Raw genomic sequence first — 27,120 nt, forward strand, 5'->3', positions numbered from 1 at the left:
ACAGTGATGTCACAGTACAGAGATAATACACAGTGATGTCACAGTACAGGGATAATACACACAGTGATGTCACAGTACAGAGATAATATACAGTGATGTCACAGTACAGGGATAATATACACAGTGATGTCACAGTACAGGGATAATACACACAGTGATGTCACAGTACAGGGATAATATACACAGTGATGTCACAGTACAGGGATAATACACACAGTGATGTCACAGTACAGGGATAATACACACAGTGATTCCACAGTACAGAAATAATATACACAGTGATGTCACAGTACAGAGATAATATACACAGTGATGTCACAGTACAGGGATAATACACAGTGATGTCACAGCACAGGGATAATATCCACAGTGATGTCACAGCACAGGGATAATATACACAGTGATGTCACAGTACAGGGATAATGCACAGTGATGTCACTGCACAGAGATAATATACACAGTGATGTCACGGTACAGGGATAATACACAGTGATGTCACAGTACAGGGATAATACACACAGTGATGTCACAGTACAGAGATAATACACACAGTGATGTCACAGTACAGGGATAATACACAGTGATGTCACAGTACAGGGATAATATACACAGTGATGTCACAGTACAGGGATAATACACACAGTGATGTCACAGTACAGGGATAATACACACAGTGATGTCACAGTACAGGGATACTACACACAGTGATGTCACAGTACAGAGATAATACACACAGTGATGTCACAGTACAGAGATAATACACAGTGATGTCACAGTACAGGGATAATATACACAGTGATGTCACAGTACAGGGATAATACACACAGTGATGTCACAGTACAGGGATAATACACAAAGTGATGTCACAGTACAGGGATAATACACAGTGATGTCACAGTACAGGGATAATACACAGTGATGTCACAGTACAGGGATAATACACACAGTGATGTTACAGTACAGGGATACTACACACAGTGATGTCACAGTACAGAGATAATACACACAGTGATGTCACAGTACAGGGATAATACACAGCGATGTCACAGTACAGGGATAATACACAGTGATGTCACAGTACAGGGATAATACACAGTGATGTCACAGTACAGGGATAATACACACAGTGATGTTACAGTACAGGGATACTACACACAGTGATGTCACAGTACAGGGATACTACACACAGTGATGTCACAGTACAGAGATAATACACACAGTGATGTCACAGTACAGGGATAATACACAGCGATGTCACAGTACAGGGATAATATACACAGTGATGTCACAGTACAGAGATAATATACACAGTGATGTCACAGTACAGAGATAATACACACAGTGATGTCACAGTACAGGGATAATACACACAGTGGTGTCACAGTACAGGGATAATACACAGTGATGTCACAGTACAGGGATAATACACAGTGATGTCACAGTACAGGGATAATACACAGTGATGTCACAGTACAGGGATAATACACACAGTGATGTCACAGTACAGGGATAATACACAGTGATGTCACAGTACAGGGATAATACACAGTGATGTTACAGCACAGGAATAATACACACAGTGATGTCACAGTACAGGGATAATACACAGTGATTTCACAGTACAGGGATAATACACAGTGATGTCACAGTACAGAGATAATACACAGTGATGTCACAGTACAGGGATAATACACAGTGATGTCACAGTACAGGGATAATATACACAGTGATGTCACAGTACATGGATAATACACAGTGATGTCACAGTACAGGAATAATATACAGTGATGTCACAGTACATGGATAATACACAGTGATGTCACAGTACAGGGATAATACACAGTGATGTCACAGTACAGGAATAATACACACAGTGATGTCACAGTACAGGGATAATACACACAGTGATGTCACAGTACAGGGATAATACACACAGTGATGTCACAGTACAGGGATAATACACAGTGATGTCACAGTACAGGGATAATACACAGTGATGTCACAGTACAGGGATAATACACACAGTACAGGGATAATACACAGTGATGTCACAGTACAGGAATAATATACAGTGATGTCACAGTACATGGATAATACACAGTGATGTCACAGTACAGGGATAATACACAGTGATGTCACAGTACAGGAATAATACACACAGTGATGTCACAGTACAGGGATAATACACACAGTGATGTCACAGTACAGGGATAATACACACAGTGATGTCACAGTACAGGGATAATACACAGTGATGTCACAGTACAGGGATAATACACAGTGATGTCACAGTACAGGGATAATACACACAGTACAGGGATAATACACAGTGATGTCACAGTACAGGGATAATACACACACTGATGTCACAGTACAGAGATAATACACAGTGATGTCACAGTACAGGGATAATATACAGTGATGTCACAGTACAGGGATAGTATAATATGCATTGCTGTCACATCTGGTACTGTAAATTGTATCTAAGCTCAGTATCTCAGCTTCAATCCATGTGAGAGCACACTTGGATGTAACAATTTTTGCAATGTATTCATTTAAAGCACCTGCACGTTCCTTTGGTTATTCGGAGGGTTTTCTTTGGCATCTGCCATTCGGCTTGTTAGATGTTTCTTGAGTTAATCAGATTTTAAATATATTTTCTGGGAATTTATTTTCATGCTTTCTGGCAGCGCGGACCCATCTGGGCTCGAAAATTAGATTAACATCTCTAAAAGTATATTTAATTTATTAGCTTAACCCGCTTTAAGGAACGGATAATGTAATCATGCCTATTCACATGCCTGCCGCCAGGAGAGCGTTACCCAGAGGTTCGGAAAAGTAGAGTGTTCAGCGCAAATTGCCCCCAAGGATTGTCGTACCGGGGGATGTGCTGGTTAAGATTTTAGTGGGATTCCAAAATATCACAGCAGGAATCTATCGATACTTCACTTTACTGCTTTTTGTTTCAAATTGTTTTTGGTGTTTTTTTGTAACAAGTAAAAGAAAGAATCTGTAGATTGTGCTTCTTCCCAAATGTTATCACAAACACATTGCAGTAAAAAAAAAAAAGAATGTTTATATATATCATAACCAACACGTTTCGAGTCCACACTGGACATTTTCTCAGGTACACCTATAGTATTTTTTTTTTTTTCAGTGAAGCATTGTAAATTGTTACTCTAAATGTTTTTTTATTTATTTATGTATTAATTTATTATTATTATTATTATTAATATTATTATTATTGCCTCATGTATTGTTTTATTTATGTATGTATTAATTTATTATTATATATATATATATATATATATATATATATATATATATATATATATAGATAGATAGATAGATAGATAGATATATTATTATTATTTTTTATTATTATTTATTTATCTATTTACCGTAGTTTTTGAGATTTACTTATCAATTGTAGCCAACCAGATAACCACTTAGCTTTCATACATTTGTACATTATCAACTGGCTCCAGGAAGTTAAACAGATTTGTAAATTACTTCTATTAAAAAAAATCTTAATCCTTCCAGTAGTTATCAGATGCTGAAGTTGAGTTGTTCTTTTCTTTCTGACAACAGTTCTCTCTGCTGACACCTCTGTATGTCTCAAGTACTGTCCCTATAGCAAACTTCTAATGCTATGGACAGTTCCTGAGACAAGCAGATGTGTCAGCAGAGAACACTGTTGTGAGACAGAAAAGAACAACTCAACTTTAGCAGCTGATAACTACTGGAAGGATGCAGATTTTTCAATAGAAGTCGTTTACAAATCTGTTTAACTTTCTGGGGTCAGTTGAAAAAAAAAAATTCCCTGGAATATCCCTTTAAATATATGCTTTACGGCAAGACCCAAGGCAACAATAGACTGAAGCTGTTCCATTTACATGAATTGGAAATGTTTCAGGGCATGCTCTGTGACCTGCCCAGATGTCATTCTACAGGAAGGGGGAGGCTGAGCTGTGAGCATCATCTAATATCTTGTCTACCCAAAACAGGGTGTCTTCAGGTTTTGCAAAACCACAACTCCCAGCATGCCCAGACAGCCAAAGGCTGTCTGGGCATGCTGGGAGTTGTAGTTTTGAAACAACTTGAAGCACCCTAGTAGGAAAACACTGCCTTACACTATAAACCTATATGTGATGATAAGGAGGACACTGATGGGAAGTGATCTATAAAGTCTCAGCTTAGCTTTAAACCTAGTGGTGAAAATGGAAACTGCAGGATTTCAGCAAAAATTCTTTAAAAACATGTTGAACCTAAAAACTTGATTTTAATAATAGGTAATTTTCTGATAACACATTCCCTTTAAAAAGCTGAGGCCCCCATGTGGTGTATGAAGACTAAATATCAGGCAATGCTTCATGGGAAAAAGTACACAGATTAATGTTCTTCCTTCTGGAGTAAAGCTCATACTAGTCATATCACACTGGTGGCAGAAAGTTATACAGATTTGTAAATTACTTCTATTTAGCATTTTTAATCCTTCCAGTACTTATCAGCAACTGTATGCTCCACAGGAAGTTGTGTAGTTATTTCCAGTGAGATCACAGTGCTCTCTACTGACACCTCTGTCCATGTCAGAAAGTACTTTACAAATCTGTATAACTTTCTGCCACCAGTTGATTTGGAAAAAACATTTCCCCCTAGAATACCCCTTTAAAGGGGTCCTCCATTGCTTTGAAACTTAGGGATTGTGTCCAATCATGGGGATTTTGACTGCTAAGACCCCCCCCCCCCCACACACACACACACACACACACTATTTCCAGAATGGGGCCCCCGTCTCTCCCTGTGCATGAAGTAGCATGAAAATGGGAGCGCTGGAGATATCCTAGTGTAGTGCTCATGTATATACAAACAAAAGAATTACAGCAGCACACTGTTAGCGCTAAGATATATGTGTAATATGACATTTTTTTTCTCATTGCAATACTGCTAAAGGGAAAATTGAGGTACTTCGCTCGCCATTTGACCAAATTGTGTGCACCATCCCACCACGATAAGGTGACCTCATTTGGATGGACCGCACACTATAGATCACCTAGGCTATCACTAAGCCTACAGTTTCTGGGCATGTAAGATCCAGCTATCCCCTACTTAAAAACACCTAGTGCAATCTGTGGAGTGCACTAACCAAGATGGAGGCAGCCACTCCCTACACATATGTAACATAAAAAGCAAAAATTGGTTCTACCCAACTATTACATATAGCTCAACTACAACTCCTACACAAATATTACATATAGCAAGTACACAGATGCAATATATATATATATATATATATATATATATATATAATAGTTGTCTAGGATATGCTGAAAGTGTTTTGCTTTTTATGTTACCATAAGTGTAGGGAGTGGCTGTCTCCATCTTGGTTCGTGCACTCCTCCCATTGCACTAGGTGTGGGATGTGCCAGACCTTATATGCCCAGAAACTGTAGGCTTAGTGCTAGCCCAAGAGAGGCATATTCATAGTCTAGGGTCCGTTCCAAATGAGGTCACCTGATCGTGGGGTGGGATGGTACACACTATGTGGCCAAATCGTAAGCTAAGAACCTCTATTTTTCTCTATAGCAGTATGAAAAAAGTGTTACATTGCACACATAACTTAGTGCTAGCAGTGTGCTGCTGTAATTCTTTTGTTTATACCTGTAGTTCAGCCGCAGGAGCGTGCACCTGTATACATATTTTATATTATAATTGTATGGAATGGACTGACCAATTCTTGCATTTTATATTCAGCTCCTGCACAGACAGAATGGAACATGTGCTGACCCCACAACTCCATATATTGGGAGAGATGGGGCCCAATTCTGGAGATCAGTTTCCCCACCCTCTCTGTGATCTTTATAAATTGGCCCCATCTCTCCCTGTGCATAAAGCTGGCGGACGGCGCACGCTCTATGCCATAGCAATCTATGTTCATGCACTTATCCCCCCTGCTGATAGGGGATACATTTTAAAGTAGTGGAGTACCCCTTTAATATAGAATTTAAATATTCTGATTAACACAAGTTGTTCATGTGGATAGAGAGTGTACGATCATTGGAGCATCAGTGACCACTTTACCATCCATCCACTGCTGGAACCATTCATCCCAGTGGACATAAAGAGCCATAAAGCCTGTTTAATAGAAGGGCAGGTTGGGTAATTGGACACCTGCCTGAGGACCTAAGGTTTGCCAGGCTAGCTAGCCAGGATGCACAAAGTCCTGCATTGGACATATGAGTCTTTGTTATGTAGAAACCAGTTTTGTAGATAGATATAAATGGAGTATGAATGAGTACCATTATGCATTATACTATTGAGAGGTCATATCTGATCGGTTACTGTATTGTTACTTTTTTTCTGTTTTGTAGAGTTGTATGAGACCAAATCTTTACAAAAATATTAATTTTGTGTTTTTGTTTTTCTTTTAGGGCCAAAATGTGTTTGGACTCGATGTCATTGAAACTCCCGAAGGAGACAAGTGGCCCCAACTTATTGTCCAGCAGAGTCTGGATAGAGAGCAGAGGGACACATACGTCATGAAGATCAAAGTGGAAGACGGTGGGAATCCTCCGAGATCGAGTACTGCAATATTACAAGTCACCGTCACCGATGTCAATGACAATCGTCCTGTTTTTAAGGATAAAGACATGGAAGTGAATATTCCCGAAGATGCGGCTGTGGGGACCTCGGTGACACAACTCCATGCCACTGATGCCGATCTGGGCTCCAATGCCAAGATCCACTTTTATTTTGGAAACCAAGTCTCCAACATTGCCAGGCGCCATTTTGCCATTGATAATAACACTGGATTAATTACCGTTAAGGAACCTCTGGACCGCGAAGAATCTCATTACCACAAGCTGACAGTCTTGGCAAGTGACGGGAGTTCAACTCCTTCTCGAGCCACCGTCACCATCAACATCACCGACATCAATGACAACATCCCATCGATCGATACAAGGTATATCATAAACCCTGTCAATGGGACTGTACAAATATCCGAGAAGGCTCCACTCAACACAAAAATTGCCCTGATCACCGTCACCGATAAGGATGCCGATCTCAATGGGAAGGTGACCTGTTTCACAGACCATGATGTTCCCTTCAGGTTAAAACCAGTGTTTGACAATCAGTTCCTCTTGGAAACCGCGGCCCCTCTGGATTACGAGACAACCAGGGAATATGCAATCAAAATAGTTGCCTCCGATTCTGGAAAACCACCACTCAACCAATCCGCAATGCTTCTTATAAAAGTAAAGGATGAGAATGACAATCCTCCCATTTTTACTCTTCCCGTCATTGGTTTGTCCTTTGTTGAAAACAATCCGCCTGGCACAGAGCTGACCAAAATCAGTGCAACCGATGCTGACAGTGGGCGTAATGCTGAGCTCAGTTACATGCTGGGCCCCAATGCCCCATCCATATTTAATCTGGATCGGCGGACAGGTATTCTCACCGCCGTAAGGAAACTGGACCGGGAGAAGCAGGACCGGTATACCTTTACCGTAATTGCTAAGGACAATGGAATGCCTTCCTTACAAACCAATACCACAGTGACCTTATCAGTCCTTGATCAAAACGATAACAGTCCCTCATTCACTCACAATGAATACAACTTTTATGTACCGGAGAATCTACCGACTTATGGCACCGTTGGCCTTATCACAGTAACGGATGAAGACATAGGAGAGAACGCTGAGTTTACGCTCTCACTTGTGAATGCAAAGGATAATTTTATAATCGATCCTCATACGGGGGTCATTAAACCAAATATAACCTTCGATAGGGAGCAACAAGGCGCTTACACCTTTCAAGTCAAAGCTGTCGATCGAGGAACTCCACAAAAGTCTTCAACGGTAAAAGTGACCATATTTGTGGAGGACGTCAATGATAACCGGCCTGTATTTGTTGTCCCGTCCACAAATTATTCCTATGAATTGGTGCCAACCTTAACCAATCCTGGCTCTGTTGTAACCAAAGTCTTTGCCGTGGATAATGACACCGGGATAAATGCCGACTTACGTTACAGTATAATAGGAGGAAACTCAAGAGGTTTGTTCACCATTGATGAAAGGAGTGGTAATATCAGCCTGAAGGAGAAAATACTGGCTGGTGATCATGGTTTGCACCGGCTGGTGATAAAAGTTAATGATTCGGGGAAACCTGAGCCTTTTCACACTCTTGCTCTGGTGCATTTGTTTGTCAATGAAACCATCACCAATGGATCTTACGTTCAAGAACTTGTAAGGAGAAACATGGAGACTCCGGTCGGGCAAAACATCGGAGATGGAGAGATCACACCACAGACCAACGACTATGTCAAAATCATTATCGCAATCATTGCGGGAACCATGACCGTGATTTTGGTCATTTTTGTCACTGCTCTGGTACGTTGCCGCCAAACCCCCCGCCACAAAGTGGTTCAAAAGAACAAGCAGAGTGGGGAATGGGTTTCTCCAAACCAAGAAAACAGGCAAATCAAGAAAAAGAGGAAGAAGAAGAAGCGCTCTCCAAAAAATCTCCTCCTCAATTTTGTTACTATAGAAGAATCAAAGACTGAGGATCCTGCCCATGAACACATCAATGGCACGTTGGACATCCCGGTGGAGTTAGAAGAGCAAACTATGGGGAAATACAATTGGGGCACCACTCCGACTACATTCAAACCCGATAGTCCAGATCTGGCCAAGCACTACAAGTCTGCTTCTCCACAACCTACCTTCCAGATAAAGCCAGAGACACCGGTTCCTCCTAAAAAACATCACGTCATCCAGGAACTACCACTTGACAACACATTTGTTGTGGGCTGTGACTCATTGTCTAAGTGCTCCTCCAGCAGCTCGGATCCTTACAGTGTCTCAGAGTGCAGTTGTCAAGGAGGCTTCAAGGCACCCGGCCCCATCCACACACGACAGGTAACTGAGACATAATTCTTTGTGTCCTTGTTTTCTATGGAAATTCACAGCTACTGTTTGTTGCCGATTCCTTGTTCTGCCTTCAGAGTCTTTAGCATCTTGTCGAAGTAGATTACAAGCCAAAGAAATCATTGCTGCTTGGCCGCGGCCTATAAGCACAAACACCTCACGATTCATCAAAGCCGGGATTCAGATTTTGGCTGGTGGAGAATTGCATGACAAATAATTTGCATTGCGGTTGCTCTGGCCTGTAGATGGCAATGCCGCTCTCTGCCGTAGAGTCCTGCACTATGATTTAGGATCTGGCAGAAACAATGTGAGGGCAGTGACTGGGATTCTATGCGGAGGACTCAGTCATCTGGGCCAGGTGCAAAGCAATAAAGCCACGCAGGATCTGATAAGTGTGTTGTAATGGAATGGCAGCGTCCTCTGGACTGAGCCTTATTGCTGCTCTCCAGAAAGGAGACAAGCAGAAGGTGGGGATGGGGACACAGTAAGTTCTAATTTCCTGTTACAAAGGAGCATTATCAGAGTGGGGCACTTAGTGCATATCCGTTAATTCAGGCACAGACTAGATAGGGACAAAAGGCTGACACCAGTCATTGTACTATATCTAACAATCCTAATGTTGCACTCCTATGTATATCTATATAATATACGCTATGGGCCCCGGTGTAAAGTCTGTAACCAGGTTACTTGTCATGTAAGTGAGGAGGTGCCTATAGACCCCATCAGGCACAAGGTCTTAGGTGCAAAGACAACCACTGTAGAGTGGAGGTCCCCAACCCAGTCCTGTTCAGAATACAAAAAAAAAAATAGAATGTTAGTGGGCATTGACTGGGTTGGAGACCACTGCCTTAAAGCAATAGTCTCCAACCCAAGGTTCTCCGGCTGTTGCAAAACTAAAACTCCTTGCATCCCCCTACAGTTTTGCAACAACTGGAGAACCACAGGTTGGTATACATTGCCTCAAAGCTGTAGCTCTAGGCAAAGTGTAGCACTTGCAGTGGGGCCCGGAAGACAGAATTTAGGCACAACCTCACGGCAGAGGCCATGATAACCATAGATGACCCCCTTGATGATAAACGTGCTCATATGGTTTAGTAAACCCTATTCTAAGTCTCCTTTAGCACTGTATAATGGGGTTTCACATCCAAGCATGCAATTAATTGGTTAAATACTACCCTTTGAGATGATCACCTAATGGTGCATTGAGTAGTGGGATTCTAGTAAGGTGTTAGGTGGTCTTCTCAAAGAGGATGGTCAGTTTGCATAATGTTTGGTGAACCTAACAATTTAGTCACAGGAAATCTGGTCTGGAGAAGAGGCTGGTATCCTCAAAGAGGTGACCTTTTGGCAAAGCCATACATACATGGTCCTCACATGGTGGTGGACTGGTTAGAGATGGTCTCCGACCCGAGGTTCTCCTGCTGTTGCAAAACTATAACTTCCGGCATGCCCTGACAAGGACATGCTAGGAGTTTTATCACAACCATGAGAGCCAAAGGATGGGATACATTGCCTTTAACACTGTAGCTCTAGGCATATGTAGCACTTGCAATGGGGCCAGTGGGGCCCAAAATTCAAGTGCAACCTCACAGCAGAGGCCACGATAACCATAGACAACCCTCTTAATGCTGCACGCTCTCATATGGTGGAGTAATTCCTATTCTTGGTCTCCTTCAGCTCTGCATAATGGCTGCGGAAGCAATAAACCTATTTACTTAATATTATCCTTTGAGGTGACCACCTAACGCTGCCATGAGACATAGTCTACTCAGAAGGTGGTCTTCTCAGATGGCCAGAATATTTGGTGAAACTGACAATGTAATCACAGGAAATCTGGTCTAGAGAAGAGGGTGGTCTCCCTAAAGAGGTGATCTTTTGGCAAAGCCATAGAGGAGGACCATGTGCCTGACATGGATCCCCAGGAGAAAGGAAACCCAACCTTAAATTGGTACTCCACCCCTAGACATCTTATCCCCTATCCAAAGGATCAGAACCCCGGCGATCTCTGCTGCGGCACTGCAGTCATCTGGTGCAAAGAGCAAACTTTTCTCCGTGGCGCTGAAGTCACGGCCACGACCCCTGTGAGCTCAAACCCTCAATGCAAGTCTATAGGAGGGGGTTTGATATCCGCCACACAGAGTCCCATATACTTGAATTGAGGGGCATGGATGTGATGTCACGAGGGGGCGTGACTGTGATGTCACGAGCCTCCGGTGCCGCAGCTGGTGTTCGTCTAGGGAGATCTGTGCTGCAGGGAGATCGCAGGCGGTCCCAGTGGCAGGACACCCGCGATCAGACATCTTATCCCCTATCCTTTGGATAGGGGATAAGATGTCTACAGGCGGAGTACCCCTTTAACTGATCGCATACTATTGGGGCAAAAGACCATGCAGGACTCCCCTTCTCTGGAGGAATGCTGTTCCAATGGGGCCCATTATAATCTTTGCTATAGGACCCCCCCCCTCCCCCTTCTCTATGTACGTGACTGTCTTATGTAGAGGAGAATCTTATCTCAGTATCTTATCCTTCTTCTAGAACTTTCCACTCATTTGTTCCATCATCCACAGTCATTGCTGGTGGCTATACTATCAGAATGGCTACTCCCTGAATACTTATAGGAATTGCATACACACCGAGGGTGTTTAGATCTGTATTCAGGGCTGTTGCAAGGATTTATTGCCAGCCTCGGCAAAAGCAAATTTTTCTGCCCCTTGACTCCGCCCATAGGCCCGCCCTTTAACATGCCCCAATTTACTACTAGGGTGACACACTGTAACAAACCTTCTCGTGCTGCTGGCTGAGCGAGTGGTTCGTATGCTGAATGTCTAAATTTCTTGCGGCAGGCAGAGTGGCGCCCCCCATCAAGAGGGTGCTCTAGGCAGCTGCCTATTTTGCCTATAGGCAGATCCGTCCCTATCTCTACAGAACCCATAGAAGAGGTAGCAGATCTGAGTCTGTTATAAGTTGAAAGAGATCTCTAGGACAGTGTTTCCCATCTAGTGTGCCTACAGCTGTTGCAAAACTACAACTCCCAGCATGCCCTTCAAGGTACCATAAATCAGTTTTTTGGTGCCAGATGTGGGGGAATTTCCTTAGATCAGTGTTTTCAAACAAGGGTGCCTCCAGCTGTTGCAAAACTACAACTCCCAGCATGCCCAGACAGCCGAAGGCTGTCTGGGCATGCTGGGAGTTGTTGTTTTGCCAGATGTAGGTGCATTTCCTTAGATCAGTGTTTTCAAACAAGGGTGCCTCCAGCTGTTGCAAAACTACAACTCCCAGCATGCCCAGACAGCCGAAGGCTGTCTGGGCATGCTGGGAGTTGTTGTTTTGCCAGATGTAGGTGCATTTCCTTAGAGCAGTGTTTTTAAACCAGGGTACCTCCAGCTGTTGCAAAACTACAACTCTTTAGAGTTGTAGTTTTGCAACAGCTGGAGGCACCTTGGTTGGGAAACTCTGCTATAAGCCCAAGGGAACTGTAATCCTCCAGACATGGATCCCTAGAGGTTTCCTCCACTGTTTGTTTTATTTTATTTTTTCTCTCTTTTTCTCTAAGTGCTGGAGGTTGTCCGGGCATGTTGGGAGTTGTAGTTTTGCAACAGCTGGAGGCACATTGGTTGGAAAACACTATTCTTTGGATATTAAGTCCAAAGGAAGGTAAATCCTCCAGCCATGGTTTCCTAGAGGTCTCCTCCACTGTGGTGGATTTTCTCTCTTAAAGGGGTACTCCACTGGATTTTTTTTCTTTTTTTATCAACTGGTGGAAGAAAGTTAAACAGATTTGTAAATTCCTTCTATTAAAAAATCTTAATCCTTCCAGTGCTTATCAGCTGCTGTATGATCCACAGGAAGTTTTCTTTTTGAATTTCCTTTCTGCCTGACCACAGTGCTCTCTGCTGACACCTCTGTCCATTTTAGGAAGGTGACAGCAGAGAGCACTGTGGTCAGACAGAAAGGAAAAAAAAAAAAATTACTTCCTGTGGATCATACAGCAGCTGTTACGTACTGGAAGGATTAAGATTTTTTTTTATAGAAGTAATTTACAAATCTGTTTAACTTTCTGGCACCAGTTGATTTAAAAAACAAAACAGAAATGTTTTCTAGTGGAGTACCCCTAGAGGCCATCTAGTAGTAGCCGAAGACCCAGGGGCTGTGGGCCTGAGACCAGGAGCTAAAGCCCCATTAGCCCCCACACAGCAACGCCCCTGGTGTAAAGTATAAGGAAACAGGGAAGCAGCCTGATGAGACATGAGGTTTAGTCTATTTAGACCAGTGTTTTCCAACCAAGGCACCTCCAGCTGTTGCAAATCTACAACTCCCAGCATGCAGCCAATGGCTGTCCGGGCATGCTGGGAGTTGTAGTTTTGCAACAGCTGAAGGCACACAGGATAGGAAATACTGTTCTAAAACAATATATATGCTGGGTACAGGGCAGATGTGTGACTGTGGGATGATAGGTACCTGCCATGTGTCTTCTATTGCTGCCAATGGGGAACTTGTAACATTTGAATGAGGTTTGCAACATTATTAGGTTTTTTTGCTAAATGTTGCAAATTTTAAATGTTCTATGTGATCCTATGAGCCCATCCCATAATCAATGTCATCCCAGCTCCATATCAATGCAATAGAGCAGTGTTTCCCAACCAGGGTGCCCCCAGCTGTTGCAAAACTACATCTCCCAGCATGCCCGGACAGCCTTCGGCTGTCCGGGCATGCTGGGAGATGTAGTTTTGCAACAGCTGGAGGCACCCTGGTTGGGAAACACTGCTATCGAGGCAGATCTGCCCCATCCTCACCCTGTCACCTTGTTGTAACCTTTCGGAGCTGGAGGTAGCAGAGTTGTGGGTGTATTGGTGCAGTATCTGGCGGTATTAATTATACATCACATAGGAGAGTGAACTGCATTAGAGCTGCTGAGCAGAGGCAGATGTGTCCTGGGTGCAGTGGATACGGGTTTGTCATCGCCTCCCTGTATATCTGAGGGTGGGTGAGTTCACTGACTTGTATACAGGGTATATAGCTGTATACAAGGAGGGGGGGTAATTGACACTCTGCCCCAGACGGGTTAAGAAGGGAAAATCATGATTCATTGGCGAGAGCTTTATTTTATAGGTTCATGTCATGGCGGCTATTAATTGTGAGACACAAGGATGGAGGATGGAGGGGATTGATCTCCTGGGGGACGGAGATTTATGGGGTCTGGGACACAAGTCATTAGACTGCAGAGCACAGCTACCTGTGCTGTATACACTGTATATACGTTATATACACTCTATACATTATATACACTCTATACATTATATACACTGTACATTATATACTCTATACATTATATACACTCTATACATTATATACACTATACATTATATACACTCTATACATTATATACACTATACATTATATACACTCTATACATTATATACACTATACATTATATACTCTATACATTATATACACTCTATACATTATATACACTCTATACATTATATACACTAAACATTATATACACTCTATACATTATATACACTAAACATTATATACACTCTATACATTATATACACTATACATTATATACACTCTATACATTATATACACTAAACATTATATACACTCTATACATTATATACACTATACATTATATACACTCTATACATTATATACACTATACATTATATACACTATATGTTATATACACTCTATACATTATATACACTATACATTATATACACTATATGTTATATACACTCTATACATTATATTCACTCTATATATTATATACACTATACATTATATATGCTATACATTATATACACTCTATACATTATATACACTCTATACATTATATACACTATACATTATATACACTCTATACATTATATACGCTATACATTATATATATTCTATACATTATATACACTCTATACATTATATACGCTATACATTATATACACTATACATTATATACACTCTATACATTATATACACTATACATTATATATATTCTATACATTATATACAGTCTATACATTATATATACTCTATACATTATATACGCTATACATTATATACACTCTATACATTATATACACTCTATACATTATATATACTCTATACATTAAATACACTATACATTATATACACTCTATACATTATATATACTCTATACATTATATACACTCTATACATTATATACGCTATACATTATATATATTCTATACATTATATACACTCTATACATTATATACACTCTATACATTATATTCACTATACATTATATACTCTATACATTATATTCACTCTATACATTATATACGCTATACATTATATACACTCTATACATTGTATACACTCTATACATTATATACACTCTATACATTATATATACTCTATACATTATATACACTATACATTATATACACTCTATACATTATATTCACTCTATACATTATATATACTCTATACATTATATTCACTCTATACATTATATACGCTATACATTATATACACTCTATACATTGTATACACTCTATACATTATATACACTCTATACATTATATATACTCTATACATTATATACACTATACATTATATACACTCTATACATTATATTCACTCTATACATTATATACACTCTATACATTATATATACTCTATACATTATATACGCTATACATTATATATACTCTATACATTATATATACTCTATACATTATATACTCTATACATTATATTCCCTCTATACATTATATACACTCTCTACATTATATACACTCTATACATTATATACTCTATACATTATATATACTCTATACATTATATACGCTATACATTATATACACTCTATACATTATATATACTCTGTACATTATATACACTCAATATTACATACATATTCTATACATTATATATACTCTATACATTATATATACTCTATACATTATATACACTCTATACATTATATATACCCTATACATTATATATACTCTATACATTATATACATTCTATACATTAAATACATTCTATACATTATATATATGCTACACATTATATACACTCTATACTATACACATATATACACTCTATACATTATTTGCACTATAATATATACACTCTATACATTATATGCACTATACTATAAACATATTTACACTCTATATATATATATATATATATATATATATATATATATATATATACAAATTATTTACACTATGCTATACACTATAAACACTCTATACTATATACATAACATACTTTATATATATACTATATTATAGACATTATATACTTTATATATACTCAATACTTTATACATTACATACTTAATATACACTACACTATATACATTATATAGATGATATACACTTAATACTATATATTATATACACTGTATACATTATACTATATACATATTTACACACTCTATACTATATACATTATATAGACTATACTACGGTATTATTATATATATATATATATATATATATATATATATATATATATATATATATTACACACTCTGTACTATATACAATATATAATTTATATATACTATACTATATCCATTATATACATGCTCTATACTTGATATACACTCAATACTATATACATTATACACACTCTATACTATGTAAATTATATACTATATACAAGTATATAATATTTAGATATTATACACTTAATGTACACTATATACTTTATATGCACTCAATACTATATACATTTTATACACTATACTATATACATACATACACACTATACATTATATACACTATGTACATTATATATATATATATATATATATATATATATATATATTACACTATACACAATCTATACTATATACTTCATGTATGCTCTATAATATATACATATATACATTACACACTGTATACTAAATACATTATATACTCTGTATGCATTGTATACTGTATTTACACTCTATACTATATGTATTATATAAATTATATACACGCACTCTATAACCTATATGTACTCTATGCATTATATATACTCTGAACAATTATATATATATATATATAGTGCCATAGGGCACTGAAAGGGTTTTCCCCGTCCTTTATCCTAGGTGATCTAGCACAGAGGCTCTTCAGGTGTCTGATTAATGAGGCAGCAGAATTGGGGAATCTGTATATGAGGAAAGGAAACATAATAGTCTGGACTCTCCCCAGAAGACAGCAAGGTGGCTGTAAAGGGGGAGACAGGGGTCCTTGTGAGGAGCAGACAGCCGGGTGCTGTGAGTGACCCCCAACAGTGAAGTGCACAGACTTAGTACACACAGTAAGAGGCTGCAAATGCTGTGTGTGAACAGTGAGGAAAGGTTGCAGGACGCTTGTGTTTTGAGCTGGTGGAGAGGAGATTAGCAGAGGATATAGAGGGAAGTGATTATTGTGTAGTCAGTGGAGGGGCGGCCCAGGATTTTTGTTTTGTCCCTGAGTTATATTTTTGTTTATCCTACAACCTGTCTAATAAAGCTGACGAGATAATAAACCAGACCTCCATAAGAATTGTTGTTTGCTGCTGAATGAAGTAGAAACTATCCCCAGGGTGAAATCCCTACAATATATATAGTTGTACCCCGAGTGTCATCATCCTGTACCCCGAGTGTCATCTTCCTGTACCCCGAGTGTCATCATCCTGTACCCCGAGTGTCATCATCCTGTACCCCAAGTGCCATCATCCTGTACCCCAAGTGTCATCATCCTGTACCCCGAGTGCCATCATCCTGTACCCCAAGTGTCATCATCCTGTACCCCGAGTGCTATTATCCTGTACCCCAAGTGTCATCATCCTGTACCCCAAGTGCCATCATCCTGTACCCCGAGTGCCATCATCCTGTACCCCAAGTGTCATCATCCTGTACCCCAAGTGCTATTATCCTGTACCCCAAGTGTTATTATCCTGTACCCCGAGTGTCATCATCCTGTACCCCAAGTGTCATCATCCTGTACCCCAAGTGTCATCATCCTGTATCCCAAGTGTCATCATCCTGTACCCCAAGTGTTATTATCCTGTACCCCAAGTGCTATTATCCTGTACCCCAAGTGCTATTATCCTGTACCCCAAGTGCTATTATCCTGTACCCCAAGTGTTATTATCCTGTACCCCAAGTGTTATTATCCTGTACCCCAAGTGTCATCATCCTGTACCCCAAGTGCTATTATCCTGTACCCCAAGTGTTATTATCCTGTACCCCAAGTGTCATCATCCTGTACCCCAAGTGTCATCATCCTGTACCCCAAGTGTTATTATCCTGTACCCCGAGTGTCATCATCCTGTACCCCAAGTGTCATCATCCTGTACCCCAAGTGTCATCATCCTGTACCCCAAGTGTCATCATTCTGTACCCCAAGTATTATTATCCTGTACCCCGAGTGTCATCATCCTGTACCCCAAGTGTCATCATCCTGTACCCCGAGTGTCATCATCCTGTACGCCAAGTGTTATCATCCTGTACCCCGTGTTATTATCCTGTACCCCAAGTGTTATTATCCCGTACCCCAAGTGTTATCATCCTGTACCCCGAGTGTCTTCATCCTGTACCCAAAGTGGTATTATCCTGTACCCCAGGTGTTATCATCCTGTACCCCAAGTGTCATCATCATGTACCCCAAGTGTTATTATCCTGTACCCCGAGTGTCATCATCCTGTACCCCAAGTGTTATTATCCTGTACCCCAAGTGTCATCATCCTGTACCCCAAGTGTTATCATCCTGTACCCCAAGTGTTATTATCCTGTACCCCGAGTGTCTTCATCCTGTATCCCAAGTGTTATTCTCCTTTACCCCAAGTGTTATTATCCTTTACCCCAAGTGTTATTATCCTGTACCCCAAGTGTTATCATCCTGTACCCCGAGTGTCTTCATCCTCTACCCCAAGTGTTATCATCCTGTACCCAAAGTGTTATTATCCTGTACCCCAAGTGTCATTATCCTGTACCCCGAGTGTCATTATCCTGTACCCCAAGTGTTATTATCCTGTACCCCCAGTGTCATTATCCTGTACCCCAAGTGTTATTATCCTGTACCCCAAGTGTTATTATCCTGTACCCCGAATGTCTTCATTCTGTACCCCAAGTGTTATCATCCTGTACCCCAAGTGTCATTATCCTGTACCCCAAGTGTTATCATCCTGTACCCCAAGTGTTATCATCCTGTACCCCAAGTGTTATCATCCTGTACCCCAAGTGTCTTTATCCTGTACCCCAAGTGTTATCATCCTGTACCCCAAGTGTTATCATCCTGTATCCCAAGTGTCATTATCCTGTACCCCAAGTGTCATCATCCTGTTCCCCAAGTGTTATCATCCTGTACTCCAAGTGTCATCATCCTGTACCCCGAGTGTCTTCATCCTGTACCCCAAGTGTTATTATCCTGTACCCCAAGTGTTATTATCCTGTACCCCAAGTGTTATCATCCTGTACCCCAAGTGTCATCATCCTGTACCCCGAGTGTTATCATACTGTACCCCAAGTGTCATCATCCTGTACCCCAAGTGTCATCATCCTGTACCCCAAGTGTCATCATCCTGTATCCCAAGTGTTATTATCCTGTACCCCAAGTGTTATCATCCTGTACCCCGAGTGTCTTCATCCTGTACTCCAAGTGTCTTCATCCTGTACCCCAAGTGTCATTATCCTGCACCCCAATTCTTCAAGAGTTATTATTTTCTTATTTAACAGAAGGCGAAGCTAAGGAATTATACTGTAAAGAAAAAAAAACATAAAGTCCCGAAAATAAATTTGGGGTTATTTCAGATCACATTTTCTTTTTCTCATAACAACCTGATTGAAAGTTATTTTGGTTTGGTGTAAATGTTCATTATTATCTATTTCTCATTAGACCTTGGCTTTGGAGACCTCGGAGGGATGAGCAGGAGGATAACATTTCTCTAGTTCACCTGGTTTATCCTAATCCTGACACATCCGAGGCCACAGACAATACGACCCCTTATAGATACTGAGAATTAATCCATGAAAATGTACCTCCTGAGCCCATCCATTCACACTACGGAATTCCTCTCACACTTTCCAATTTTGGCCGGAAATTCAACTGCATGAAGGTATTGTGAAGGGGAATGGGTTTTCCATTAACCCATCGACACTGCAGAATTTTTAGGTCGGAATTTCTTACAGGAAAAATAATTTCACCAGAACATTGAACCAGCTCATTGTTCTGGCGGAATCCGCACCACAGATGTTGCTGTCTATTGCAATCTCTGGCCTTAGGCTCGGTTTTCCGAGTGAAATTCTGCATTGAAATCCCACTTAGAAATTCTGGTGAAACTTTTCTGCACATTGCATACTTCTATGGGATCCACCAGAAATACATTCACATCTATGGGGACGGCAATGTACGTGTGGTCCTAGCACCGACTGATTCAGTCAGCGATGGCCGCACTCGTAGGCTCTGGCTGGAAAAGCATAGTGTAAACCTAACCTAAGGGCCCATGCAGACTGAATCTCGGAATTTCCTTGTGGAATCTATCCCATCCAAAATTGGTGTTTATTTAGTGCAGAATTTTATGGATATAAGCGTCAAAAATCAACGTCTCATTGACTAATTGGATTTTTTGGGATAGAATAGAATTTCGTAGTGGAACTTTCCATGCGTGAACTGAGCAGCAGCCTCCCATTGAGATCAACAGAACGATGGTGCAAGCGGACTGTCCATAGTGTGCATGAGCTAAAAGTGAAGGAAGGTAAAAAGGGAACGGAGGACGGCGCCTCGTGTCATACTAAGACAATGAGGGACAGTGGTGAGACGGCTCTGTGTTATGGACTCTCACCTGGAGGGGAAATTGATTTTATGCGTAATACCCCTATGATAAAAACTATACATCAATAAGCAAGACACGTTTCGGGTCTATAATCACCCTTTCTCAATTGCAGGTGTACGCTGTGATTATACACCTGAAACGTGTCTTGCTCATGGATTTATACAGGTCATGATATTTGCCACCCTAGGCATATGCTAATTTTTATGCACTTTAACCCCGTCCAAATTGCTACACTCATTGCCCCACCTTACTACTGGGGTGACACACTGTAACAAACCCCCTCCTCATGTAATTACCTTACTACTGGGGTGACACACTGTAACAAACCTCCTCCTCATGTAATCTCCTTACTACTGGGGTGACACACTGTAACAAACCTCCTCCTCATGTAATCTCCTTACTACTGGGGTGACACACTGTAACAAACCTCCTCCTCATGTAATCTCCTTACTACTGGGGTGACACACTGTAACAAACCTCCTCCTCATGTAATCTTCTTACTACTGGGGTGACACACTGTAACAAACCTCCTCTTCATGTAATCTCCTTACTACTGGGGTGACACACTGTAACAAACCTCCTCCTCATGTAATCTCCTTACTACTGGGGTGACACACTGTAACAAACCTCCTCCTCATGTAATCTCCTTACTACTGGGGTGACACACTGTAACAAACCTCCTCCTCATGTAATCTCCTTACTACTGGGGTGACACACTGTAACAAACATCCTCATCATGTAATCTCCTTACTACTGGGGTCACACACTGTAACAAACGCCTTCCTTGTGTAATCTCCTTACTACTGGGGTGACACACTGTAACAAACCTCCTCCTCATGTAATCTCCTTACTACTGGGGTGACACACTGTAACAAACCTCCTCCTCATGTAATCTTCTTACTACTGGGGTCACACACTGTAACAAACGCCTTCCTTGTGTAATCTCCTTACTACTGGCCTTACACACTGTAACAAACCTCCTCCTCATGTAATCTCCTTACTACTGGGGTGACACACTGTAACAAACCTCCTCCTCATGTAATCTCCTTACTACTGGGATGACACACTGTAACAAACCCCCTCCTCATGTAATCACCTTACTACTAGGGTGACACACTGTAACAAACCCCCTCCTCATGTAATTACCTTACTACTGGGGTGACACACTGTAACAAACCTCCTCCTCATGTAATCTCCTTACTACTGGGGTGACACACTGTAACAAACCTCCTCCTCATGTAATCTCCTTACTACTGTGGTGACACACTGTAACAAACCTCCTCCTCATGTAATCTCCTTACTACTGGGGTGACACACTGTAACAAACCTCCTCTTCATGTAATCTCCTTACTACTGGGGTCACACACTGTAACAAACCCCTTCCTTGTGTAATCTCCTTACTACTGTGGTGACACACTGTAACAAACCCCCTCCTCATGTAATCTCCTTACTACTGGGGTAAAACACTGTAAAAAAAAAAAAACCTCCCCATGTAATCTCCTTACTACTGGGGTGACACACTGTAACAAACCTCCTCCTCATGTAATCTCCTTACTACTGGGGTGACGCACTGTAACAAATCTCCGCCTCATGTAATCTCCTTATTACTGGGGTGACACACTGTAACAAACCTCCTCCTTACTACTGGGGTGGCAGGGTATAGCTGGATGGGCAGTTGCCTCAGAGGCTGGCTGCAGGCAAAGCTTCACCCCATCAAGATTGTGCTCTAGGCGGCTGCCTATTCTGCCTAAAAGCAGAGCCATCCCTGGATGTATAGTTTATTTTAAATAAATAAGTTCATCCAACAAAATAACTTTCTCTACAATTCTTCATCTGGATCTGTGTCGGGCAGCGCCATCCCGGGACGCCATTTTCCTCTTCTTCTTCCATAGTGTGTATGGAACCTAACTGGTAGCTCATTTCAATCCATTGTGTAAATACAGTGGTCCCTCAATATACGATGGTAATCCGTTCCAAATGGACCATCGTTTGTTGAAACCATCGTATGTTGAGGGATCCTTGCAATGTAAAGTATAGGACAGTGGTCTTCAACCTGCAGACCTCCAGATGTTGCAAAACAACAACTCCCAGCATGCCCGGACAGCCAACGGCTGTCTGGGCATGCTGGGAGTTGTAGTTTTGCAACATCTGGAGGTCCGCAAGTTGAAGACCACTGGTATTGGAGGTTATACTCACGTGTCCCCGCCGCTCTGGACCGTCACCGCTCGTCACCGCTGCCCTGGATGTCGCCTTCCATCACTGTCGCCGCGTCCCCGGGGTGTCCCCGCCGCTCCGGCAAGGCCTCTGCTTCCCCGGCATCCTCGCTCTCCGTCGCCGCCATCACGTCGTTACGCACGCCGCTCCTATTGGATGACGGGACGGCGTGCGCAGCGACGTGATGACGATGATGGAGAGCGCCGACGATGCAGGGGATCCCGAAGAGGATGCGCCGGAGCCCCGAGGACAGGTAAGTGATCGTCAGCGGACCACACGGGGCACCGTAAACGGCTATCCGGTGGCAGATGAAGCAGTCTGCGCTGCAGGATAGCCGTTTATGCGATGGCCCTGACATACAAAAGCATCGTATGTTGATGCTGCCTTCACCATGTGATGGCCTCTGAGAGTGATCGTATGCTGAAATGATCGTATGTCGGGGCCATCGTAGGTCGGGGGGTCACTGTACATAGAACACAGAATATCATACACAGCACCGATCCCCTTTAGCCATTTATTAAACTTTATTGTAAAAACAAAATGAATGCGTTCTGAATGAGAGATAAAATCAACCTGCTGTTGTAAGCATAAGAGTCGTCCGCCAAGCACATCGCTGTCAATATAGAAGACCTGAGTACGTGACGGAGTCGTCCCGCAGATATTCCCATCTACAGGATGATCACATTTATATTCTCCATCATTGTGTCACTAATAGAACTGAGTCCTGGCTGAACATCCCGGCTCTGTGTTCTGTTGACTCTGCAGATTGGGAACGTGAAAGCCCCGGGGAGGCTGCATTAGGCGCTTTATACCGCATTGATTTTTGTATCGGGTCGAGATATTACAGCCAGGTTGTAGCTGATATTTACAGGGAACCAACGTAACGCTTGGAATGATTCGGGCTGGAGGGGCTCCTACCAGCGAGGGGAGAACCTCTCCCATCCATCAAAGTAATTGAGCACTGGGGCCAAAAAACTTTTTAATTTTGTCCGTACTATATGAAGTGTCCAAGAGGGTTTATTGATGGTGATACGGGGAACGGCTGCAAATAAAGATTGAGAATGTACAGAAAACGGGTCTAACACATGGGCTGCAATCTGAGGTATTACAGATCGGTACCTGAGGGGATTGTGCTGCCTGTAGGATATTTTAGGTAAGGGATATATTTATACTATCTGCACATTTGCCATGGGGGGAAAAAAAAAGATTTTGAGGAAGAAAAGCTCATGTTTCTCCAGACTGTTGATGGTTTTCTGCTCTACTTGTACTTTTAAGCCTATGGTATACTTGACAGTGGAGCTGTAGACTCAAAGCTGTGTTCCTTATGAAGCTGCGGGTTCTGAGCTCAGTCTGTGTTCTCTGTCAAGATCCATATCCTAGACCCAATGGGCGTTCCTTGTGGAGCTGCGGGATCTGAGCTCAGTGGATGTTCCTTATAAAGCTGCGGGTTCTGAGCTCAGTCTGTGTTCTCCATATTCTAGACCCAATGGGTGTTTTTTGCGGAGTTAAGGGTTCTGAGCTCAATGGAAGTTCCTTTTGGAGCGGCAGGATCTGAGCTCAGTGGGTGTTCTCTGTCAAGATCCATATTCTACACCCAATGGTTTTTTCTTGCGGAGTTCATGGTGGGTGTTGCTTATTTTGCTGCAGGTTCTGAACTCAATGGGTGTTCCTTTTGGATCTGCGGGTTCTGAGCTCAGTCTGTGTTCTCTGTGGACCTGCATAGTGCAGACTCAATGGGTGTTCCTCATAGAGTTGAGGTTTCTGAGCTCAATGGGTGTCCTTTATGGTGCTACAGGTATTGAGCTCAGTGGGTGTCCTTGATGATCTGCATGTTCTGAGCTCAGTGGGTGTCCTTGAGGATCTGCAGGTTCTGAGCTCAGTGGGTGTCCTTGAGGATCTGCAGGTTCTGAGCTCAGTGGGTGTCCCTTGAGGATCTGCAGGTTCTGAGCTCAGTGGGTGTCCCTTGAGGATCTGCAGGTTCTGAGCTCAGTGGGTGTCCTTGAGGATCTGCAGGTTCTGAGCTCAGTGGGTGTCCTTGAGGATCTGCAGGTTCTGAGCTCAGTGGGTGTCCTTGAGGATCTGCAGGTTCTGAGCTCAGTGGGTGTCCCTTGAGAATCTGCAGGTTCTGAGCTCAGTGGGTGTCCTTGAGGAGCTGCAGGTTCTGAGATCAGTGGGTGTCCTTGAGGATCTGCAGGTTCTGAGCTCAGTGGGTGTTCTCTGTGGAGCTGCAGAATCCAGGCTCAATGAATGTTCTTTGTGAAGTTGAGGGTTCTGACCTGAAGGGGTTTATGATGTTGCTGCAGAATCTGAGCTCACCTGATGTTCCCTGTGAAGCTGATCTCTTTATTCTTTATCCTTTTCTCATTAATCTCACATCACAAATGTGAGTTCTGAGTCCCCTATTGGAATAGAGCAGTGGCCATGTGTATGTACTGTCTCCTCCATTTATTGTCTATGGTCTACCAGAGATGTTTGAGCATCCCATGGCAGTCCCATGGTACAGCAGTGACCCCCATCCTTGATGTCTAAGGGGCTAAGGAGTCAGAACTTGTGCAACATAGTTATGAAGTTCACAGATACACCTTAGTAAAGATAAGTGGCCATATTTATTGAAGGGAATGTGAAAAAAAAAACAGGCAAACATCCCCAGCAGGCACAACATCACTGATGCCTGCTAGGGCCGACTTCCGCCCTTAGCTCTTCTATGCTGCGCTCCTGTCGGGTGTGGGCATAGATGAGCGGCCAATAGCACGGCAGTCTGCTCCGGGGTCTCCTCCTCCCTGTTTAGCAGTGTAGTGTTATCCAGGGAGGAGGAGTATAGGAGCATTGCCCACCTGCCGTGCTATTCTGCACCCCCGAGACCCGGGACATAAATTAAATATAATATGGGTTGTTTTTTTTTAAAGAAAAAATATACATATATATATATATATATATATATATATATATATATAAAAGAAAAAAAAGAAAATAAACTCTGCGTGGACCCTCTGTATACCGCAGTGTAGTATATCAGGTGGAGACATACTGTTAGTGCTCTAATCCTCAGTGTGCCTCCAGCTGTTTCTAAACTACAACTCCCAGCATGCCCTGAGAGCCAATAGCTGTCAAGGCATGCTGGGAGTTTTAGTTTAGCAACAGACTGCCCCCAGACTGTACATGCCGGGGGCGGGGACGACCGCCCCGGCGTTCACAGCGCTCGCTCCCGCCTGTCTGATTGACAGGCAGGGAGCGTGCGCAGGCTGACTGAATTCGGACTGATGCCCAGCTCCGGAGTCCTTCCGAATTCAGCTGTGACCTCACCCGCTTTGCAGCTGGCCACTAGGAGGGAGACCCCCTAGTGGCTGGATTTTAAAGAGGGAATTAAAATTATTTACAAACAGAAAAAAAAAATAGAAGTATATGTTGTAGTACAAAAAAAAAAAAAATTACCATTTAATGTGAATAAGGCTGAGCTGTAGTACCACACACAACCTGTGAACAGGTGTGGTGCTGTATTTGGCAGAAGGGGGCCATATTTGTACAACAGTTTTAAAGGGATACTCCACTGGCCAGCATTCGAAGGAACATTTAGTTCTGAAGCTATGTGCGCACTGAAGCGGTCAGCCACGCCCCCTCAATGCAAGTCTATGGGAGGGGGCGTGGCAGATGCCACGCCCCCTCCCATAGACTTGCATTGAAGGGGCGTGACATGACATCACTAGGGGGCGTGGCTGATCGCTGCAGCGCGCACACAGCTTCAGAACTAAATGTACCGAACGCTGGTCAGTGGAGTATCCCTTTAAGCTAAAAGAGTCAAAACGATGCCAGGACCTCCAACACACCAGGTCCCTGCCATACAACAATAAATATGGCGCAGTATTTTAATATACGTCCTTTCTGATCATTCTGAAAAATTGGAAACGATTGTGAGGGCGCAGTGGGCGGAGCTATGTTTCTTTTTTTTCTTTTTTCAGTATTGCATATAATTACGGGCCGCATCTGATTACGGCTCTATTACCGGCAGGATGTTGACCGTATGGCGTATCAGCAGATCTGGGGTTTTATAGGGCGACATGTCCCACAGTACATTAATCACGCAGCGCCGATCCTATACACATACACCGCTGTAAATTAGTTCCACCGCGTTAAGCATCATCACTCGATATATCTCAATTTTTTTTTCTTTTGCGCAGCCGTAAAATA

The 27,120-nt window shown here is 42.0% G+C and overlaps 1 protein-coding gene across 5 annotated transcripts in view; it reads left to right on the top strand.

Annotated features, from left to right (window-relative positions):
* Positions 1 to 27,120, top strand: part of PCDH11X (protocadherin 11 X-linked) — a 1,464,252-nt gene that overhangs the window by 239,049 nt on the left and 1,198,083 nt on the right. For all 5 annotated transcript variants that reach the window (XM_056538960.1, XM_056538962.1, XM_056538963.1 and 2 more), the window contains exon 3: positions 6,432 to 8,918. In XM_056538960.1, coding sequence (XP_056394935.1) covers positions 6,432 to 8,918 — 2,487 coding nt within the window. The remainder of the gene's footprint in view (positions 1 to 6,431; positions 8,919 to 27,120) is intronic.

The sequence above is a fragment of the Hyla sarda genome, chromosome 9 (assembly GCF_029499605.1).
Source record: "Hyla sarda isolate aHylSar1 chromosome 9, aHylSar1.hap1, whole genome shotgun sequence".
NCBI classification, from domain to species: domain Eukaryota; kingdom Metazoa; phylum Chordata; class Amphibia; order Anura; family Hylidae; genus Hyla; species Hyla sarda.